The sequence below is a fragment of the Panicum virgatum genome, chromosome 5K (assembly GCF_016808335.1).
Source record: "Panicum virgatum strain AP13 chromosome 5K, P.virgatum_v5, whole genome shotgun sequence".
In the NCBI taxonomy this organism is placed as follows: domain Eukaryota; kingdom Viridiplantae; phylum Streptophyta; class Magnoliopsida; order Poales; family Poaceae; genus Panicum; species Panicum virgatum.
Genome location: NC_053140.1, coordinates 11364908 through 11382308, shown reverse-complemented (window position 1 = coordinate 11382308; position 17401 = coordinate 11364908). Strand labels below are relative to the sequence as shown.

Genomic DNA, 17401 nt, shown 5'->3' with positions numbered 1-17401 from the left:
CTGGAGCATCATAATTCATACATCGCCATACAGTCAATATTTGATAAATTAAACCATCTTATTTTTTTCTTTTTTTTTGGAGCATGAGTAAATACATGCACGCACACATATAAATGTACACATGCACATCCTACCTCTGTGAATGTTTTTTAAGAGATTGGTCTGGTAGATTTTGAGATTGACGAGCCATTACATGCATCTCACTGTTGGTAGCGGGTATGTTTCCCTATCCCTAATATTGAAAAAAAAACATAAATGCAAATACCAATGTAATTCTGGGTAAGCAGGTACCAATCCAACTCTCTCTATATCAGACAATGTGATAAGTAATACTCAATATCTCGTGGGGGAAAATTGAGATTTTGCTATTTAGTAGTGAACCAGTAGTTAGCCAAATGGTTTGGCGCACCACAAATTAGTACGTGGCCGTATTCCTTCCTGACCAATTTGCCTTTTCCACTATCGTACACATTTCTTACTTCCAACACATGCTGTTGTGTTACAAGCTACTCGTGCTTCTAGTGGAAGTGTTTAAATTGAGATTTCTGACATCAAAGATTTCTGACATCAAAGATTTCAAGACTACATCAATCACAGATGAAAGTGTATCAACAAAATTGAAGGAACTAACCTGTTAGGTATCCAGGCCGAATTCAGATAACAACCTTTTGATTATGTCAATCACAACTAGGCTGAACATCAATGCAGCCATGCCTGAATTTTCACATTCAGGGATGTCTTCAGCTCTTCAGATACTGTTCGAACTTCAAAATAGAAGACATTCAAATTTAGGAGAGCCGCAATATAACTGAACAGTGACTAGACTGTTAGTCAAACTCTAGAGGAAGATAAAGTTAAAATCAAAAGGAATATAAATATGCACAGAGCAACTTACATATGCACAAAAGGTGCTGATTCATCAATTATTAAGCATAGACAAATTTGGGAAAGCACAAAATGATAAATCGTCCAGATGCCAAAGATAGTGGGGTGGAGATTTCCTTGTCATTAAAAAAACACTTTTATTTTTTAACAATTTGTCGGTACCCTGTAGTAGGGATATCCACTCCTACTGCAGCAAGGCAGGACCCGCGTAGTTATCCGTAACTACGCGCAAAAGACGGAGCAGCCAGGCCCCACGGGTCAGGCCCTTTCCTCACCAAACCAACGGCCCCGGACCCGTTCCCCGCCTGGGGATGGGTCCAGAGACGCCACGTGTCCCTAAGGAAGGGAAGCTCCGAGCTGACAGCCGAGGCCTCGGACCCCGCAGGGGTCCGGGACCTCCTGCGTCCATCCGGACCTCCCATACTGCGTGGGGGTCCGGAGCCGCCACGTATCCCGGAGGCACGGGTTCCTGCGCGAGCCTTCTGCTGGAAGACTCGCCCACCTACCGCATTCAATGCTGGTAGTTGAGGCGTGCTCTGCCACCACGGCACGCGGGACAACTTTTGCCAGACCTCACTATGCACCGCGTATTACCAAGGTACACAGTGCAGCCGCCTGCGACGCACCCGCGCAGAGCCCGTCTGCCGCATTAATTGGATACGACGGCACGACACTTTTCCATCATGCCACCTACGCCGCAAGCTACACGACCCATTTAGCTACGTGGCAGGTGACGCCGCTGGCTACGCCTGGCGCCGTTCCGACAAGACAGCGCCTGGACATGCTGAACGGGGGACTCCAGGAGCAGGCAAAGATATCCGGAGAAAGATCTCCTTTGCCTGCGACGCCATAATGTATGAACAGTATGTTATTTTATACTACATCGCTGGGCCCATCTGTCGGGGTCCCAGCAGTCATGTACGCGCCTCCCTTGAGATATAAAAGGGAAGCGCTCGCTGTACAGAACAGGTTTTCCCAGATCACACACACAGGCTCGCCAAAGCACTCGCAGACTCTCTCGAGGCAAGGCAACACAACACATAGTGGACGTAGGGTATTACGCTCCGGCGGCCCGAACCACTCTAAATCTTTGGTGTTCATCGTGTTCTTGAGCGAGATCGAACTGGTCGCTAACTAACCCCCGAGTACACACCCTCTGGGCTTAGGCGGGTGCGTTCCGCCACCCGGCTGTGGTTTGCCACACCACGACATTTGAAGCGCCAGGTAGGGGACAGATAGCTGGTTTTCGGTCCATCTCTTGCTCGCCTCCATGGTTCGGGTGGACGACGTGGAGATGATAGAGGGTGTGGCGTCCTCCACGCCACATGCCTCTCGTGTTCCTGCTCCAGGGGCAACCGTGGCTGTGGAGCAGCCACCGTCAGCGACGGCGTGCGCTGCTCGTCGGCGGGAGTCAGGGCACCCGTCAAGGGCCCCCTCACAAGCCGCAAGCGGCGGAGCGCTGGCGGCGGCCAGGGAGTTGCTTCGCAACCCTCCGGCTGTTGTAGCCTCGCCAGATGCCCTGAGGCAGTGGCGGGATGACGTTGACCGTCTCCTCCATCTGGCTCAGGTCTCCCCCAGTTCCGCAAGGACTGGGCAACAACCTCCGCCTGACAATGCGGTGGTGCCCTACCACCGGCGCCAGGGCGGTGCGTCGGCGTCCGTGCGCTCCCCCACAGTAAGGGGTGCACGGACAGAAGACCTGCGGGCGGAGCTCAACCGCAGGCGTGCGGGGGAGGATGCCCGTATCTCCGTGGAGAGGGCGCGAGAGCGCCGTCTCAACATCGAGGGTCGCAACCTCAACGCTGATCTGAACGCGGTGGCACCCAAGCCTCCGGTGAATGCCCGGATACAGACAGGCGCCCCGGTGGCTGGGGTAGGCTGTGCTGCACTCGCGGACCACCTCCGCGCGGTGGCATGGTCGTCCAAGTTCAGCCCGCACCTGCCGGAGAAGTACGACGGCACCACCAACCGGTCAGAATTCCTGCAGGTGTACGTTACCGCCATCACAACAGCTGGTGGTAACGACGCTATCATGGCGAGCTACTTTCATGTAGCCTTGACTGGGCCAGCCCGGACTTGGCTCATGAACCTTACTCCTGGGACGATCCAGTTTTGGGAGGAGCTCTGTGCGAGGTTCACTGCAAACTTCGCCAGTGCGTACCAGTAGCATGGTGTGGAGGCTCACCTCCACGCTGTGAGGCAGAAACCCGGGGAGACGCTCCGGGCCTTCATCTCGCGCTTCACCAAGGTACGGGGTACCATTCCTCGTATCTCCGATGCATCTATTATCACTGCTTTCCGACAGGGGGTACGTGACGAGAAGATGCTCGAGAAGCTCGCGACGCACGAGGTGGAAAGCGTTACCACGCTTTTCTCCCTGGCAGACAAGTGTGCCAGGGCCGCTGAGGGCCGCACATGGCACTCAACCCCCCAAGACGGAGATGCCAAGGCTGGTGGCTCCGCAGCTACCGCTCAGGGCGGTGGCAAGAAGAAGAAGAACAAGAACCGGAGCCGCGGGGAGTCGCAGCCTGGCGGACTAGCCGTCGCCGTAGCGGCACCTGCTACTGCGGCACCGGCTGCAGCAGCAGCGACTGGGGGCCAGAACGCGCATGGCAAGCGTCCACGCCCGCAGGGTGGCAGCGGAGGATCATGCCCGGTGCATCCCACCGCTCGCCACAGCGCCGCTGACTGCCGCGAGATCCAGAAGCTCGCGAAGCGAGTCAGTGGGCGACGTGAGCAGTCCTCCAAAGACGGCTCACCTCCCCCTCCTCGCCAGTGGCCCGGCAAGGAGAAGGCCTCCGACAGCGGGGCCGCGGCCGGGGAGAAGGAGCTGGGGTACCAATCCCCCGCTCGGGAGCTGAAGGGCGTGTACCACGGTGACAACTCCGACTCCGACAGCGGCGACCACCGTAAGAAGCTGTACGTAATGTACGGTGGAAGCTGGGAGCTTGTCTGCCGGCGGGACGTGAAGACTCTTCGCCGAGAGGTCCTTTCGGCGAAGCCGGGGGTCCCGAATGCGGCGCCGCACCAGAGGTGGATGGACACCACCATCTCTTTCGGGCCATCCGACTGCCCGGAAGAATATGGCTGGGGCCAGTGTACTACCTCTAGTCACCGCCCCTGTCATATCCAACGTGAGGCTTTACCACGTGCTGATCGACAGTGGAGCCGGCCTCAACGTCATCAGCTACGCAGCATTCAAACAGCTGCAGATCCCGGAGTCCAAGCTGACTCCCTCTCGCCCATTCTCCGGAGTGGGCCCGCACCCGGTGTTCCCTCTGGGGAGCATCACACTGCCGGTCACGTTCGGGACCGAGGAGAACTTCTGCACTGAGAGCGTTCAGTTCGATGTTGCGGAGGTGAACCTCCCGTTCAACGCCATCATTGGCCGGCCGGCTCTCTATCGCTTCATGGCCATTGCCCATTACGGGTACTTGGTCTTGAAGATGCCTTCCCCTGCCGGTGTCCTCACCGTGCGGGGTGACCGCACCGCTGCCGTCGCTGCAGTTGAGAGGCTGCATGCTCTGGCGGCAGAGGCTGCACGTTCCGAGGAGGATCCATCCCCCTCGCAACCCAGGGCGCCAGCAAAGGCTCCCAAGGTCCAACCGTCTGATCCGGACCATGTTCCCGTGAAGACAGTGCAGATTGGAGCGGACTCCACCAGGGCCACCCGCATCGCGGGGAACCTGGAGGAGAAATAGGAAGACGCGCTCATCGCTTTCCTCCGGGCAAATGTTGACGTGTTCGCCTGGGAACCGTCACAAATGCCCGGGATTCCCAGGGAAGTGATCGAGCACAATCTGAGGATCTACCCTGACGCCACGCCGGTGCGCCAGAAGCCTCGGAAGCAGTCTGTGGAGCGGCAGAACTTCATCCGCGAAGAAGTCCGCAAGCTCCTACACGATGGCTTCATCGAGGAGGTCCACCACCCAGAGTGGTTGGCCAACCCGGTCGTCATCCCAAAGGCCAACGGGAAGCTTCGGATGTGCATCGACTACACCAGCCTCAACAAGGCATATCCTAGAGACCCCTATCCTCTTCCACGTATCGATCAGATCGTGGACTCCACCTCCGGGTGCGACCTTTTGTCTTTCCTAGATGCATACTCTGGTTTCCACCAGATTCAGATGTCTAGAGAGGATAGCGAGCATACTGCTTTTGTAACAGTAGATGGGCTTTATTGCTACATTGTCATGCCGTATGGTCTACGGAATGCCTTACCCACGTTTGTACGAGCTATGAACAAAACCTTCTGTAATCTAATTAGAGATATTGTTGAGGTTTATGTCGATGACATTGTGGTCAAGACTAAGGTAGGGTCAACACTAGTGGAGGACCTGTCCCTCGTCTTCGACCGGCTCCGCGCCACGCGCACGAAGCTGAACCCCGAGAAGTGCATCTTCGGCGTCTCCGCAGGGAAGCTACTGGGTTTCCTGGTCTCACATCGAGGCATCGAGGCAAACCCAGCCAAGATCAAGGCGATCGAAGCGATGAGGCCTCCTGGCCGCAACAAGGATGTCCAGAAGCTTACTGGATCTCTCGCCGCTCTCAGCCGCTTCATATCGAGGCTAGCTGAGAGGGCCCTCCCCTTCTTCAAACTATTGAGGAGGTCCGGTCCATTTTCTTGGACCAAAGAGGCTGAACAAGCCTTCCAGGAACTGAAGCGGCATCTCACCTCGCTGCCAGTATTGGTGGCTCCAGAGCCGGGCGAGACGTTGTTTCTGTATCTTGCTGCATCTGCGGAGGTGGTCAGCATGGTGCTGGTCGCCGAGAGGGCGGAGCCAGCTCGCCAGGGGGATACCTAAGTCTCCCCGGCCAAGGATGGCGAGCCGGACCCCGGACACGGGGGCCTATCAGCCTCACCTCTGCCTGAAGCTCCGGAACCCAGCCAAGGGGGTCCGGAGAAGCCTCGTCCCAGTGGGAACCCCGAACCACTGGGGGCCCAAGGACCTGACAAAGCGGACAAGGACGAGCCGGACCCGGTCACCAGGGTCCGGACCATCCAAAAGCCAGTCTACTACGTCAGCGAAGTCCTGCATGAGGCGAAGGCCAGGTATCTTGAGACGCATAAGCTTATCTATGCGATACTTATTGCGTCCAGGAAACTGCGCCACTATTTCCAGGCACACTGAGTTGTCGTAGTGACCTCTTACCCGTTAAGAGCGATCCTGCACAACTCCAACACCACGGGCAATATCGTCAAGTGGGCAGCGGAGCTGGCTGAGTTCCAGTTGGACTTCCAGCCTCGCCATGCAATCAAGAGCCAGATCCTGGCTGATTTTATAGCAGAGTGGACTCCTTCCCCAAGCAATTCTGGGGGTCCGGACTTTAGCGCCAGACCCCCGGAGCCGGAGATCAGGACACCAGTCTTCACCGAGCCCCACTGGACACTCTACTTCGACGGGTCCGCCCGCGAGAAGTGGGCCGGAGCTGGTGTGGTTCTCATCGACCCAAACGGAGATCAGCTCAAGTACATGGTGCACCTTGAGTTCAAAGCCACCAACAACATGGCGGAGTACGAGGCCCTGATCTTCGGCCTGACACAAGCCCTCACCCTGGGGGTCCGGCAGCTTCTGGTGAAGGGGGATTCTCAGCTAATCATCAAGCAGGTCCGGCTCGCGGCATACCTCATCCACGTGAGGAAGCTCGAGAAGGACTTCGACGCCTTGGAACTGCAACATGTTCCCCGCGAACTCAACTCAGCAGCAGATGATATCTCCGCGAGAGCATCTACCTGGGCACCCGTGCCCGAGGGCGTCTTCGAAAGATGGCTGCTGAGACCTACCGCCCAGCCTGCCGAACTAGGTGAAGGGGATCAAGCTAGCACCTCGAAGCTAGCAGTCCCGGTGTCATTCCACCTATGGTGTCCAGCCTGGGTTGTGTGCTCTGTTGAGGATCCTGGAGACCTCATAGAGCCACCCCCACCTACTCAGGGAGCTCCCGATGCATGGATCTCCGAGATCCGGGGCTACCTGAAAGATAACATCCTTCCTGATGACGATGTGTCCGCTGAGCGCATAATCCGATTGGCTAAACGCTACGCGGTGGTAGAAGGGGATCTCTACCGCCGTGGCGCCAATGGTGTCCTCATGCGGTGCATTTCCCAGGAAGAGGGCCGCGAGCTGCTCGCGGAGATCCATGGAGGCGAGTGTGGAAGTTATTCCTCATCCCGCACGCTTGTTGGCAAGGCCTTTCGGCACGGTTTCTACTGGCCAACAGCACTCCAGGATGCGGCTGAGCTGGTAAAATCCTGCAAAGCATGCCAGTTCCATGCAAAGCAAATACACACACCAGCTCAAGCTCTACAGATGATTCCACCCTCATGGCCATTTGTCGTGTGGGGTGTGGATATCCTGGGGCCGTTCCCCCGGGCCGTCGGCGGATACCTGATCCTCTACGTCGCCATAGACAAGTTCACGAAGTGGCCGGAGGTTACTCCTGTGGTGAATATCACTAAAAAGTCAGCAGTCGCAATCCTTAAGTCCATTGTGTGCAGATTTGGCGTCCCAAACCGCATCATTGCGGATAACGGGACCCAATTCAAAAGCAGACTCTTTCAGGAGTAATGCGAGGACATTGGCATCCAGCTATGTTTTGCGTCCGTGGCACATCCCCGCAGCAATGGACAAGTTGAGAGAGCGAATGCAGAGATCCTCAGGGGACTCAAGACTCGCACCTACAACTGCTTGAAGAAGCATGGTGCCAAATGGGTTGATGAGCTTCCGTGCGTGATATGGGGCAACCGGACCACACCCAGCCGTGCCACCGGGGAGACTCCATTCTTCCTGGTCTACGGGGCTGAAGCATGTCTTCCCCCAGAAATTCACCTGGGCTCACCAAGGGTCCAGGCTTTTGACGAATCCATGCAGGAGCAGCTACGGCGTGACGACGTGGACTTCGTTGACGAACGAAGGTGGCGAGCAGCAATCCGAAATGCACGCTACAACCAGGCGCTCCAGCGCTATCATCAACGGTTCGTGCACAGTAGGGAGCTCCGGGCTGGCGACCTCGTCCTCTGACGGATCCTGAACCGAGCGGGGCTCCACAAACTTTCCCCCAGCTGGGAGGGGCCCTTCAAGGTTACTGAGGTATGTCGGCCCGGATGCGTTCGCCTTGCCACAGAAGATGGAGTGCCGCTGCCCAACCCATGGAACATTGAGCATCTGCGTAAGTTTTACACCTAGACAGAGTAGGGAAATAAACTTTTCCTTTGTAATAAGATAGAGTTAGCGTGCGGCCCAAAGCGGTTGGGGGCCTGCCCTCGTAAACCCGACCTCTGGCATCCATCGCACCGTCGGCTAATGTGCGGCTCAGAGCGGTAGAGGTCCGACCTCGTAAACCCAGCCTCTGGCATCCATCGTGCAAGCCATGTACATCAGGATTGCAAAGGAAAGATTTTCTCCCAAGTTCTGTCTTTGTGTCAAAATTTAATTTCGCATTCTGATTCTCGAGATTTTACTTTTCTAACCCCTGCGCGAACTTCCACTCTTGTCGCTACAACTAAGATCTGTATTGAGTTGCTGGACTGCCGTACAGATACCGGACCATCTTGCTGCTGGGGAGGGGTCCGAACCCCTAGGGACCTGCTCTGGAGAGGGGGTGCTTGTTTCCTGGGGTGGCCCGGAGTCCTGTGTAGCCGCTTAGCCGGTTCCGCACCCAAAAGCCTACACACTCCACCGCCCTGTAACGAGTGCTCTAGTACCTGGAGCCGGGTAATTAGGGGCTCGGACCTCCTTCTAGCTCAAGAGTTGGCTTCCTAAGTCCTACACGGCATGTCCAGCTCCATATATCAAAGGATCGAATACGATAGAGTGACCTCACCCACTGCTAGGAAGGGTTTGGAGCATCAGATCCAGGTCCGGAGAAGTCGTGTTGTTTCCTGGAGTGGTCCGGAGCCCTGTGCAGCGCCTTAGCCTAGTCTCGCACCCTAAGCGTACACACTCCACCACTCTGTAACAAACACTGAATTGCCCGGACCTGTATATCTAGAGCTCCGGACCTTGTACTAGTCTGAGGGCCGGTCCAGATTAGGTCGCACAAGCCTGCTACTAAGCTGTAACTTTGAAGTGTTACACGGGCTAAACCTTGAATGGTGGTAGCCAGCCTCAACCATTGAGCCTACCTACCAGGGGGTCCCGGCATCTGCTTTAAAGTTTCATGCAGATCGAGGTCCAGTCTCGGTGGTAAACAGACTCAAAAACAACTGAGACTGTCTCCCAGGGGGCCGGGGCGTTCGCTTTGAGCCACGTCATCTGCATACGTCAAACAGCTAAGTCGCAGTATCATTACTACCATGCGAACGAGTTGATTCTTCTCTCTGTAGTTTTTTCTGCTACGCAGGGAAGGGCATAAGACACTCGCTCAGCTTGCAAACTATGCGGCACCTATGCCCAAGGAGGTCCGGAGTATCTTCTACAGCTCAGATGGCAGACAGGTCCAATCAACTGAACCTATCCGCCAGGGGGCCAGGGCGCCGGGGTGCTGTATACCGCAAACCAACAATTAACAAAAAGCTAAGTTGAAGTTTCTACTATTCCAAAATTTCAACTAATACAATGTTTGTTACATAACGCAAAAGATACAAAGATACAATGCCCAGCTCAAGGGTCTGCAGGCTCCCGCTTGAAGTAGGCGGCAACGAAGTCGACGACCTCCCGCACACTGTCCCGAGCGGCGGCCTCCGTCTCCGCTATAGGACCATCGACCACGGGCGTCAGCGAGATGGCCGGGTTGTGGCTCCGGAGGCAGGTCAGGATGTGCTCCGCCACCATCCGGATCAGCTCGCGACCCTCGGCTTCGAGCTGGCCAGCAAGGACCGGCCCCAGACGCTGGAGCCTATCCGAAGCAGAATTCAGCACTGGGAGGGCATCAGCTATCGAAGCCGGCGGCTCCGCCACCTGGATTGGGCTCATTCCAAGTGGCACCAATGCTAGGCTCGCTTCGGTCGCCCAGTCAGCAATCCGCTGGGCCCCCACGCGCTGGTCCTCCTGGTGCTTCCGGACCGCCTCCTGGACCGCCTCTTGCACCCGGGTGTCCAGAGCCGCCTTGGCCACCTCCACCTCGCGGGACCTCTCCTCGAGCTTGGCCTCCCTCTGCTCCGCCCACTCCTTCAGCTTCTTGAGCGAGTCCCGCTGGCTCCCAAGTTCCTTCTCCATGTTGGAGGCGTGGGACTCCCGCTTAGCGAGGGATTTCCGGTCCTCCTCCAGATCCGCCTCGGCGACAGTCAGCTTGCTGGCTCTCTCCTGCAGTTGCTCGCGCCATCCCTGCAGAGTCGCAGAAAGGTCGTCGAGCTCCTGCCTCCCGACCTCGAGACCCTGGCTGCGAGTCTCCAGCTCGGACTGCTGGGCTGCGAGGCGAGTCTCGAGGTCGGACCGCTGAGCCGCGAAGCTAACAACCTCCAAGGCAAAAGTCTCCTCCCGCTGGGCCACGGCCTTCTCCCGGCTCGATACTGCAAGCTCCCGGTTGAACACCTTCAGAAGGTTGGCTCGATAGGCCTCTTGGTCGGCTTTGAGTTTTGACCGGGCTTCCGCAGCACGGGAGGCTTCCGCCTTCGTGTGCGCCTCCAGGCGGGTGTGCCAGTCGGAGATGCGCTGGCGTTCGCTCTCCAGGGCAGACCACTCCCACCGGAAGGTCGCCTCGGCGGAGGAGGTTGCCTCCACTATCGACCGCCGGACCTGGGTCAGCACCTGGGGAAGGGGAGTCACTTCCTCCTCTGGGAGTTGGAGCTGCAGGAGCTGCCTGCCAAAGACCACCTCCAACTCCTCCTCTACAACAGGACCGGAGCTGGATGTGGGAGCTTCCGCTGCAACACTTGTCTCCGGCGCCTTCGCCGCCGCTGCGTCGGGTGCGGCTGCACCAGCACCGGCGCCTCCGCCGTCGCTGCTTCGGGTGCGGCTGCAGCCCAGCACCGGCGCCTCCGCCGCCGCTGCATCTGCCGCGCCCGCCACAGGCACACCAGCCGCTACAGCGTTAGGTGCTGCTGAGTCTGGTAATGACGCGCCCGTCAGCACCACATCGGGCACCACCGGGCTGGTAGAGGTTGCTGCACCTGAGGATCCCGCACCCGTCGTCGCCGCCGCTGTCGCCGCCGAGGCCGCGGTCGCATGGACACCAGCTGACGAGCCAGCGATGGTAGAAGAACTGCTGGGGCGAGGAGCCCTGGCAACAAAGTGGAGAAGCCTTCAGCAAAAAAGCAGAGCACCTGGCACAGGGGAAGAGAGCAGAATAACACTAACCCAGAAGTGCCGGGTACCCAGCGTCCTCGGTGGCCCGACCTCCGCTCCTGCTGCTGCTGCTCCCGCGGCTGCGATGCAGGCGCAACCCGGGGCCGCTCCTGCTGCTGTTGCTCCCGCAGCTGCGATGCAGGCGCAACCCGGGGCTACTCCTGCTGCTGCTGCTGCTCCCGCAGCTGCGATACAGGCGCAACCCGGGGCTGCTCCTGCTGTTGCTGCTCCCGTGGCTGCGGCGCGGACGCAACTCGGGGCTGCTCCTGTTGCTGCTACTGCTGTTGCTGCCGGCGGGAGGTATCTCTCGGCGGCAATGGTGGCGGCGCAGTCGCCCCGAAGGACCCGCGAGGGCCGGTGGCCCGGGAGCTACCCTGGCCCGCGCCCTCAGCGGTCCTCTGACGCTTCGTGGCGGGCTCCGTGACTGGGGTCCCGTCGCCCCTGAGTAGCCTGCGCCGGCCTGCATCCCCCGACGACGCACCGGAGCCGCCCAGTACCTGGCTGGAACCGGCTGTGGCGGCGCTACTGGCCACGGCCTGCTTCCCCTTCGTAGTGGCGCCGGACCCCGCGGCGCTCAGCGTAGCTTGATCCCCGGACGCGCCAGGGATCCGGAGCCCACGGTTCGGATCGCCTCCGGTCTGGCATGGGGCCAGCCCCCCGTCGTCAAGAGTTGGCAGGGTAGCCAGCCCCGCCACCTTCGCGGAGTCCTCGCAGAGGGGGACAATACCCTAAGGGAGGATCAGGTTCTCCGGGATGAAGGCGTCCCCCGTCATGGCCAGCACCAGGACCTCCAAGGCTTCCTGGGTCAGGTCGCTCCCCTCTCCGTGGTGGGTCCTGCTGCAGTCGTTGAGGCCGGTGAAACTCCGAGCAGGGCGCGGCCACTGCTTCAGGGGGGCGATCCGGCGCTTCAAGAAATCCCCGAGCACGTGCCACGAGGTGAGGCCGCTCTCCGCCAGCGACCTAATCTTGCCCAGCATAGAGTCGAATTCCGGCTGCAGGGACGGCTTGGCCCTCCAGGATGCACAGTCGGTGGCAGGCCCCTCGGTCGGCAGGGCGAGGCGCTCGTTGGCTTCGGTGGTGGCGATCACCCAATCCCTGCGCCACTCCTCCCACTTCCCGCCAGTAAGGCCGGGAATGTAAGGCGTCGGCAGGTCACTCCTCATCTGAAAGTAGTACCCCCCCCCACCTCGTCCTTGCTCCTTCCGGACTTCACCAGGACGAAGAAGTAGCGGAAGAGGATGACGCAGGGCCGCACTCCCACGAACATCTCGCACAAATGCACGAAGATGGACGTCAGGAGGAGGGAGTGGGCCGTCAGGTGCTGAAGTTGGAGGCCGAAGTCTTCAAGCAGCAGCAGCAGGAACGAAGAGATCGGCAGTCCCACGCCGGTGGAGATGTGCGAGGTGAATAGCACAAACTCCCCGGCGCGGAGGTTGCCAAGGGGAACCGAGCCTGCTCGGACCCCCCAGCCGGTCTCCTGTGCACTCCACCCAAGCAGGCTGCGCACCGTGTTCAACTCTTCCTCGGACTGAAAACGGCAGGGATGAGCAAGGAATGCCATCTCTCTGTGGAGGTGAGGAGCAGCCTGCGTGGGGGAACAAGGGGCAAGGAAAGCTCGAAGGTAAAAGGGCGCAAAGGTTGGAAGGAAGAAGGCGAATGCGGGAAAGTAACCGTGGTATGCGGTTCGCCCCATTATAAAGCCTGACTCAACCGGCGTGCCCCAGAACCATCGCTGGAACCCAAGCGGCGCTCGCACCTGGTGTTAACCGCCCAGTCCATGACAAGGGAGCCCAGGCCCACCTGTCAGGGAGAGCAGGTAACCAACAAAGGTGTGAAAAGGCGGGATCTGAACTGTCGCCCGCGCGCGAAGCGAGGCGGAAGCTGAGCTGACGTGCGCGTATTAAGCGCTGGCGTGGCCGAGCTTTTCAGGAACTGCGCCGGTGGTAAATATTCTGTTTACTCCGGCCGCAACAATGCCGAGCGTCGCGCGTGTGACTAGGTGAACCACTGTGCGTGGGGACCATGAGTCAGTAAGCCGTTGAGATGTGATGAGGCAGTAAACGACCCGATGGATGGTCAAAGCCAGTCAAGTCCCCTGCAGTAGGAAGCTTCAAGCTATGCAGATCCAAATCGCAGTAGTGGCCCCACCTGCGGGTTCGTACCTCCCCCGAGGTGGGCCCGGGGTCACTGTCGGTACCCTGTAGCAGGGATACCCACTCCTACTGCAGCAAGGCAGGGCCCGCATAGTTATCCGTAACTACGTGCAAAGGACGGAGCAGCCAGGCCCCACGGGTCAGGCCCTTTCCTCACCAGACCAACGGCCCCGGACCCGTTCCCCGCCTGGGGATGGGTCCGGAGACGCCACGTGTCCCTAAGGAAGGGAAGCTCCGAGCTGACAGCCGAGGCCTCGGACCCCCGTAGGGGTCCGGGACCTCCTGCGTCCATCCGGACCTCCCATACTGCGTGGGGGTCCGGAGCCGCCACGTATCCCGGAGGCACGAGTTCGTGCGCGAGCCTTCTGCTGGAAGACTCGCCCACCTACCGCATTCAATCCTGGTAGTTGAGGCGTGCTCTGCCACCACGGCACGCGGGGCAGCTTTTGCCAGACCTCACTATGCACCGCATATTACCAAGGTACACAGTGCAGCCGCCTGCGACGCACCCGCGCAGAGCCCGTCTGCCGCATTAATTGGATACGACGGCACGGCACTTTTCCATCATGCCACCTACGCCGCAAGCTACACGACCCGTTCAGCTACGTGGCAGGCGACGCCGCTGGCTACGCCTGGCGCCGTTCCGACAAGACAGCGCCTGGACATGCTGAACGGGGGACTCCAGGAGCAGGCAAAGATATCCGGAGAAAGATCTCCTTTGCCTGCGACGCCATAATATATGAACAGTACGTTATTTTATACTACATCGCTGGGCCCACCTGTCGGGGTCCCAGCAGCCATGTACGCGCCTCCCTTGAGATATAAAAGGGAAGCGCTCGCCAAAGCACTCGCAGACTCTCTCGAGGCAAGGCAATACAACACATAGTGGACGTAGGGTATTACACTCCGGCGGCCTGAACCACTCTAAATCTTTGGTGTTCATCGTGTTCTTGAGCGAGATCGAACTGGTCGCTAGCTAACCCCCGAGTACACACCCTCTGGGCTTAGGCGGATGCGTTCCGCCACCTGGCTGTGGTTTGCCACACCACGACACAATTTATTTGCAGTTTGTGAACTAAATGAGGGGCAATTTCACGCCTTAAGCAGAGTAAGCCTTATTTGACATGGCAAAATGGATCTCAGATTCACGTCAAGGGCTCGCCATTGGGCAATGTGAAGAACTGCACTACCAATGTATCATTTAGAAATAAGTACGTACACTATACCTGACACGTGCTCCTGTAAATCTTTGGTTGTGCTTCAGCATATTCAGTATGCATTTTTATTAGTTTGATCAAACTAAGCAGCAGGTCGAGTTCCTACCAATAGTCTCCACAAGAGCAAACACCATCCTTGAAATGGTGAAATCTGCGTGAGTCCCTTACAATAATGTCTCTGTTCACAATTTTAGATATCATCTTGATGGCAGCATGGCAGTCTTGACAGGCACTAAGATTCTTCATAACCCTAATTGGTGTCCTAGGTGGGGTGTTAATCAGGGCAAACGCAATGGCCAATCTCTCGCTGTGGTATTTCAATGACTCCAACTTTAGCTCATCATCCACCAGATGCAAGGCACAGCTAGTGTCGGGCTCATAGCCTAGTTTGTCCATCTCTTTGTACAACCTCTCAAGCTCTTCTTTCATCTCAGCTATCATTGGGTTGGTTTGATCATTTGAAGAAAAGCTGTAGATCTTTTGCTTGATTTCAACCCAACTGTTACCCGACTCTTTCCTAACTCCTCTATCTCTCATAATCTTTTTCACACGTGCAGCATCTTCCCAACGACCAGCTTTAGCATATATGTTGGACAGTATAACATAGGGTGTCGCATCTGTGGGCGTCATACTGAACAATTTTTCGGCAGCAATTTTAGCTAAACCCTTGTTTCCATAGATCCTGCACGAGTGAAGAATGGAGCTCCAAATTATTGGACCAGCCTCAAATGGCATCTCATCCAACACTTTCTGAACTTTATCAAAATAGCCTGCCCGACCCAAGGTATCAATAACACAAGAATAGTGTTCCATCCAGGGTGACATGCTATAGTAATATTTCATCAGGTTGAAGTATTTCATGCATTCTTCCGCAAGACCATTGTGACCGCAGGCTGCTAGCACACTCAAGAAGGTGACTGAATCTGGATAAAGACCACAGTGGAGCATGCTTTCAAACATCCTGATGGCATTCTTTGCTTGTCCATAGTGTGCATAAGCTGAAATTACAGCGTTCCATGTGATGGAATTCTTATCAGGCATCTCATCAAATGTCCTGATGGCTTCATCCAAACAGCCACATTTTGCGTACATGTCGAGAAGGGCACTACCTGAGAACACACTGGACATGTGGCCTGATTTTGTGAAGTAAGAATGCAGCTGCCTTCCTAGCCCAATCATTGCCAAGCTTGAGGAAGCCTTCATGATGCTAGAACAAGTTGCCCTATCAGGCCTTAGACCAATTCTTCTCATGTCACAGAATAATTGCAGTGCTTCCTCATGCTGACCATTTTGGACACAACCAGTTATCAATGCGGTCCACGAGACGGCAGTTTTTTCACTTTTGTTTGCAAAACTAGTCTTTGCGGTATCCAGCATACCACATTTTGAGTACATGTCAATCAGGGCATTCCCTACAAGATCATCCGAAGCAAGGCCAAGACGTACCAATTGAGCATGTATTTGTTTCCCAATCTCAATGTCAGGCAGTGACCCAACTACACTCAGTAAGCTAGCATATGGTAAGGCCCACCTGTCAAATCCAATTGCCTGCATCTTCCTGAATAACTGCAAAACCTTGTTGGCACATCGGTTCCAAGCATAGGCTGAAATCATCACATTGTACGAAACATTGTCCCGATCTGTCATCTCACGAAACAGCTGCTCCAGATCACCAAGGCAGTCGCATTTTGAGTAGAAATCAAGCAATGAGTTATTGACAAAGACATTGTGTGCTGAGCCGGCTCTCACAACAAGACCGTGAATCTGACGTCCAAGGTGGAGAGCAACCATACCTGTTGCCACGGTCAGCATACTCGAGAATGTGAACTGGCTGGTGTCAATGCCTTCACGTCGCATCTCGGCAAATACCCCAAGTGCCTCCCTGTGCAGCCCCTCCTTGGAGCACCCCATCATCATGGCATTGTACGAGACCGTGTCCCTCTCTGGCATCTCCAGGAAGACTCTCCGGCCAGCAGCAATGAAGCCTTGCTTGCAGTACGCGTCGATCAGCGTGTTACAGACGACGAGGCTGGTGCCAAGGCCGAGCTTGGTGACGAAGGGATGGAGCGACGCGACATCGCATCCAGGCACGTTGAGCACGGTGGAGATGGCAACGTGGTCGGGCGCCTCGCCATCCCTGAGCATGTCGCGGAATACCGACACGGCATTGGAGTCACGCCCGCCCGCGGCGGCCACGCCCATCATGATGGTCCAGGTGACGGCATTGCGGCAGGTCGCAGTGCCGAACAGGTCCTCGGCGGCGGCGAGGTTGCCGGACCTGGAGTATCTCCAAAGCATGCGGTTGAGGGAGTGGACGGTCTTCTCGGGCATCTGGTCGAACACCTCGCGGGCGCGGTCGTTGCGGCCGGAGGAGATGAGGAAATTGAAGTGGAGGTTGCGGCGGCAGGTGAGTGGGTCGAAGCCCGCCTTGACCGTGCGCGCGTCCAGCGGGGCCAGGCGCGAGGCGACGCTGCCGGCGGCGGCGGCGGCGGGGGGCTTGAATGGGCGCATGGCGGCATGGGTAATCCGCGTCCCCACCTCAGCGGCTCAGCACCCCCCGGCCCGGCCCAGTTGCTGCCAGCACCCTTCCTCTGTTGTGCTCCGGCGGCGCCCGCCAGATGCCGATCTCACAAACCGCCGTGCCGGGCTGAGCAGGAAGCCGTCCTCGCCGGCAGGGCAGTTCGTTGGTTCAAATCCTGAAAGTGCGCGGTCTTTTTTTTTTTTTGACGCCTCCTGAAAGTGCGCGGTCTTTTATGCTGCGAGTACCTTCTCTGAACACGCTTGTTTGAAGCAGAGGCGTACTATAGCCTCACGAAAACGTACTCCTCTTGGTCAGTCTTTTTCATCCCCAAATTACCGCGCAAATGGTGCCGGATTAATATCACAACTCCTGATCAATTCTCAATGCACGAATCAGAAACAA

At 57.2% G+C, this 17401-nt stretch overlaps 1 protein-coding gene across 2 annotated transcripts; it reads right to left on the bottom strand.

The window, feature by feature from the left end:
• Nucleotides 1-69: 69 nt before the first annotated feature.
• Nucleotides 70-17197, bottom strand: LOC120706309 (putative pentatricopeptide repeat-containing protein At2g01510). 2 transcript variants are annotated; one of them, XM_039990922.1, is made up of 2 exons: nt 14488-17197; nt 70-764 (listed from the first exon to the last, which is right to left on the bottom strand). In XM_039990922.1, exon 1 carries the CDS (start codon nt 16987-16989, stop codon nt 14581-14583), a length of 2409 nt encoding a protein of 802 aa, XP_039846856.1. In that variant the 5' UTR covers nt 16990-17197; the 3' UTR covers nt 70-764; nt 14488-14580. The 2 variants fall into 2 exon arrangements, with proteins under 2 accessions (XP_039846856.1, XP_039846857.1); XM_039990923.1 differs by having other exon boundaries at nt 70-755.
• Nucleotides 17198-17401: the final 204 nt, after the last annotated feature.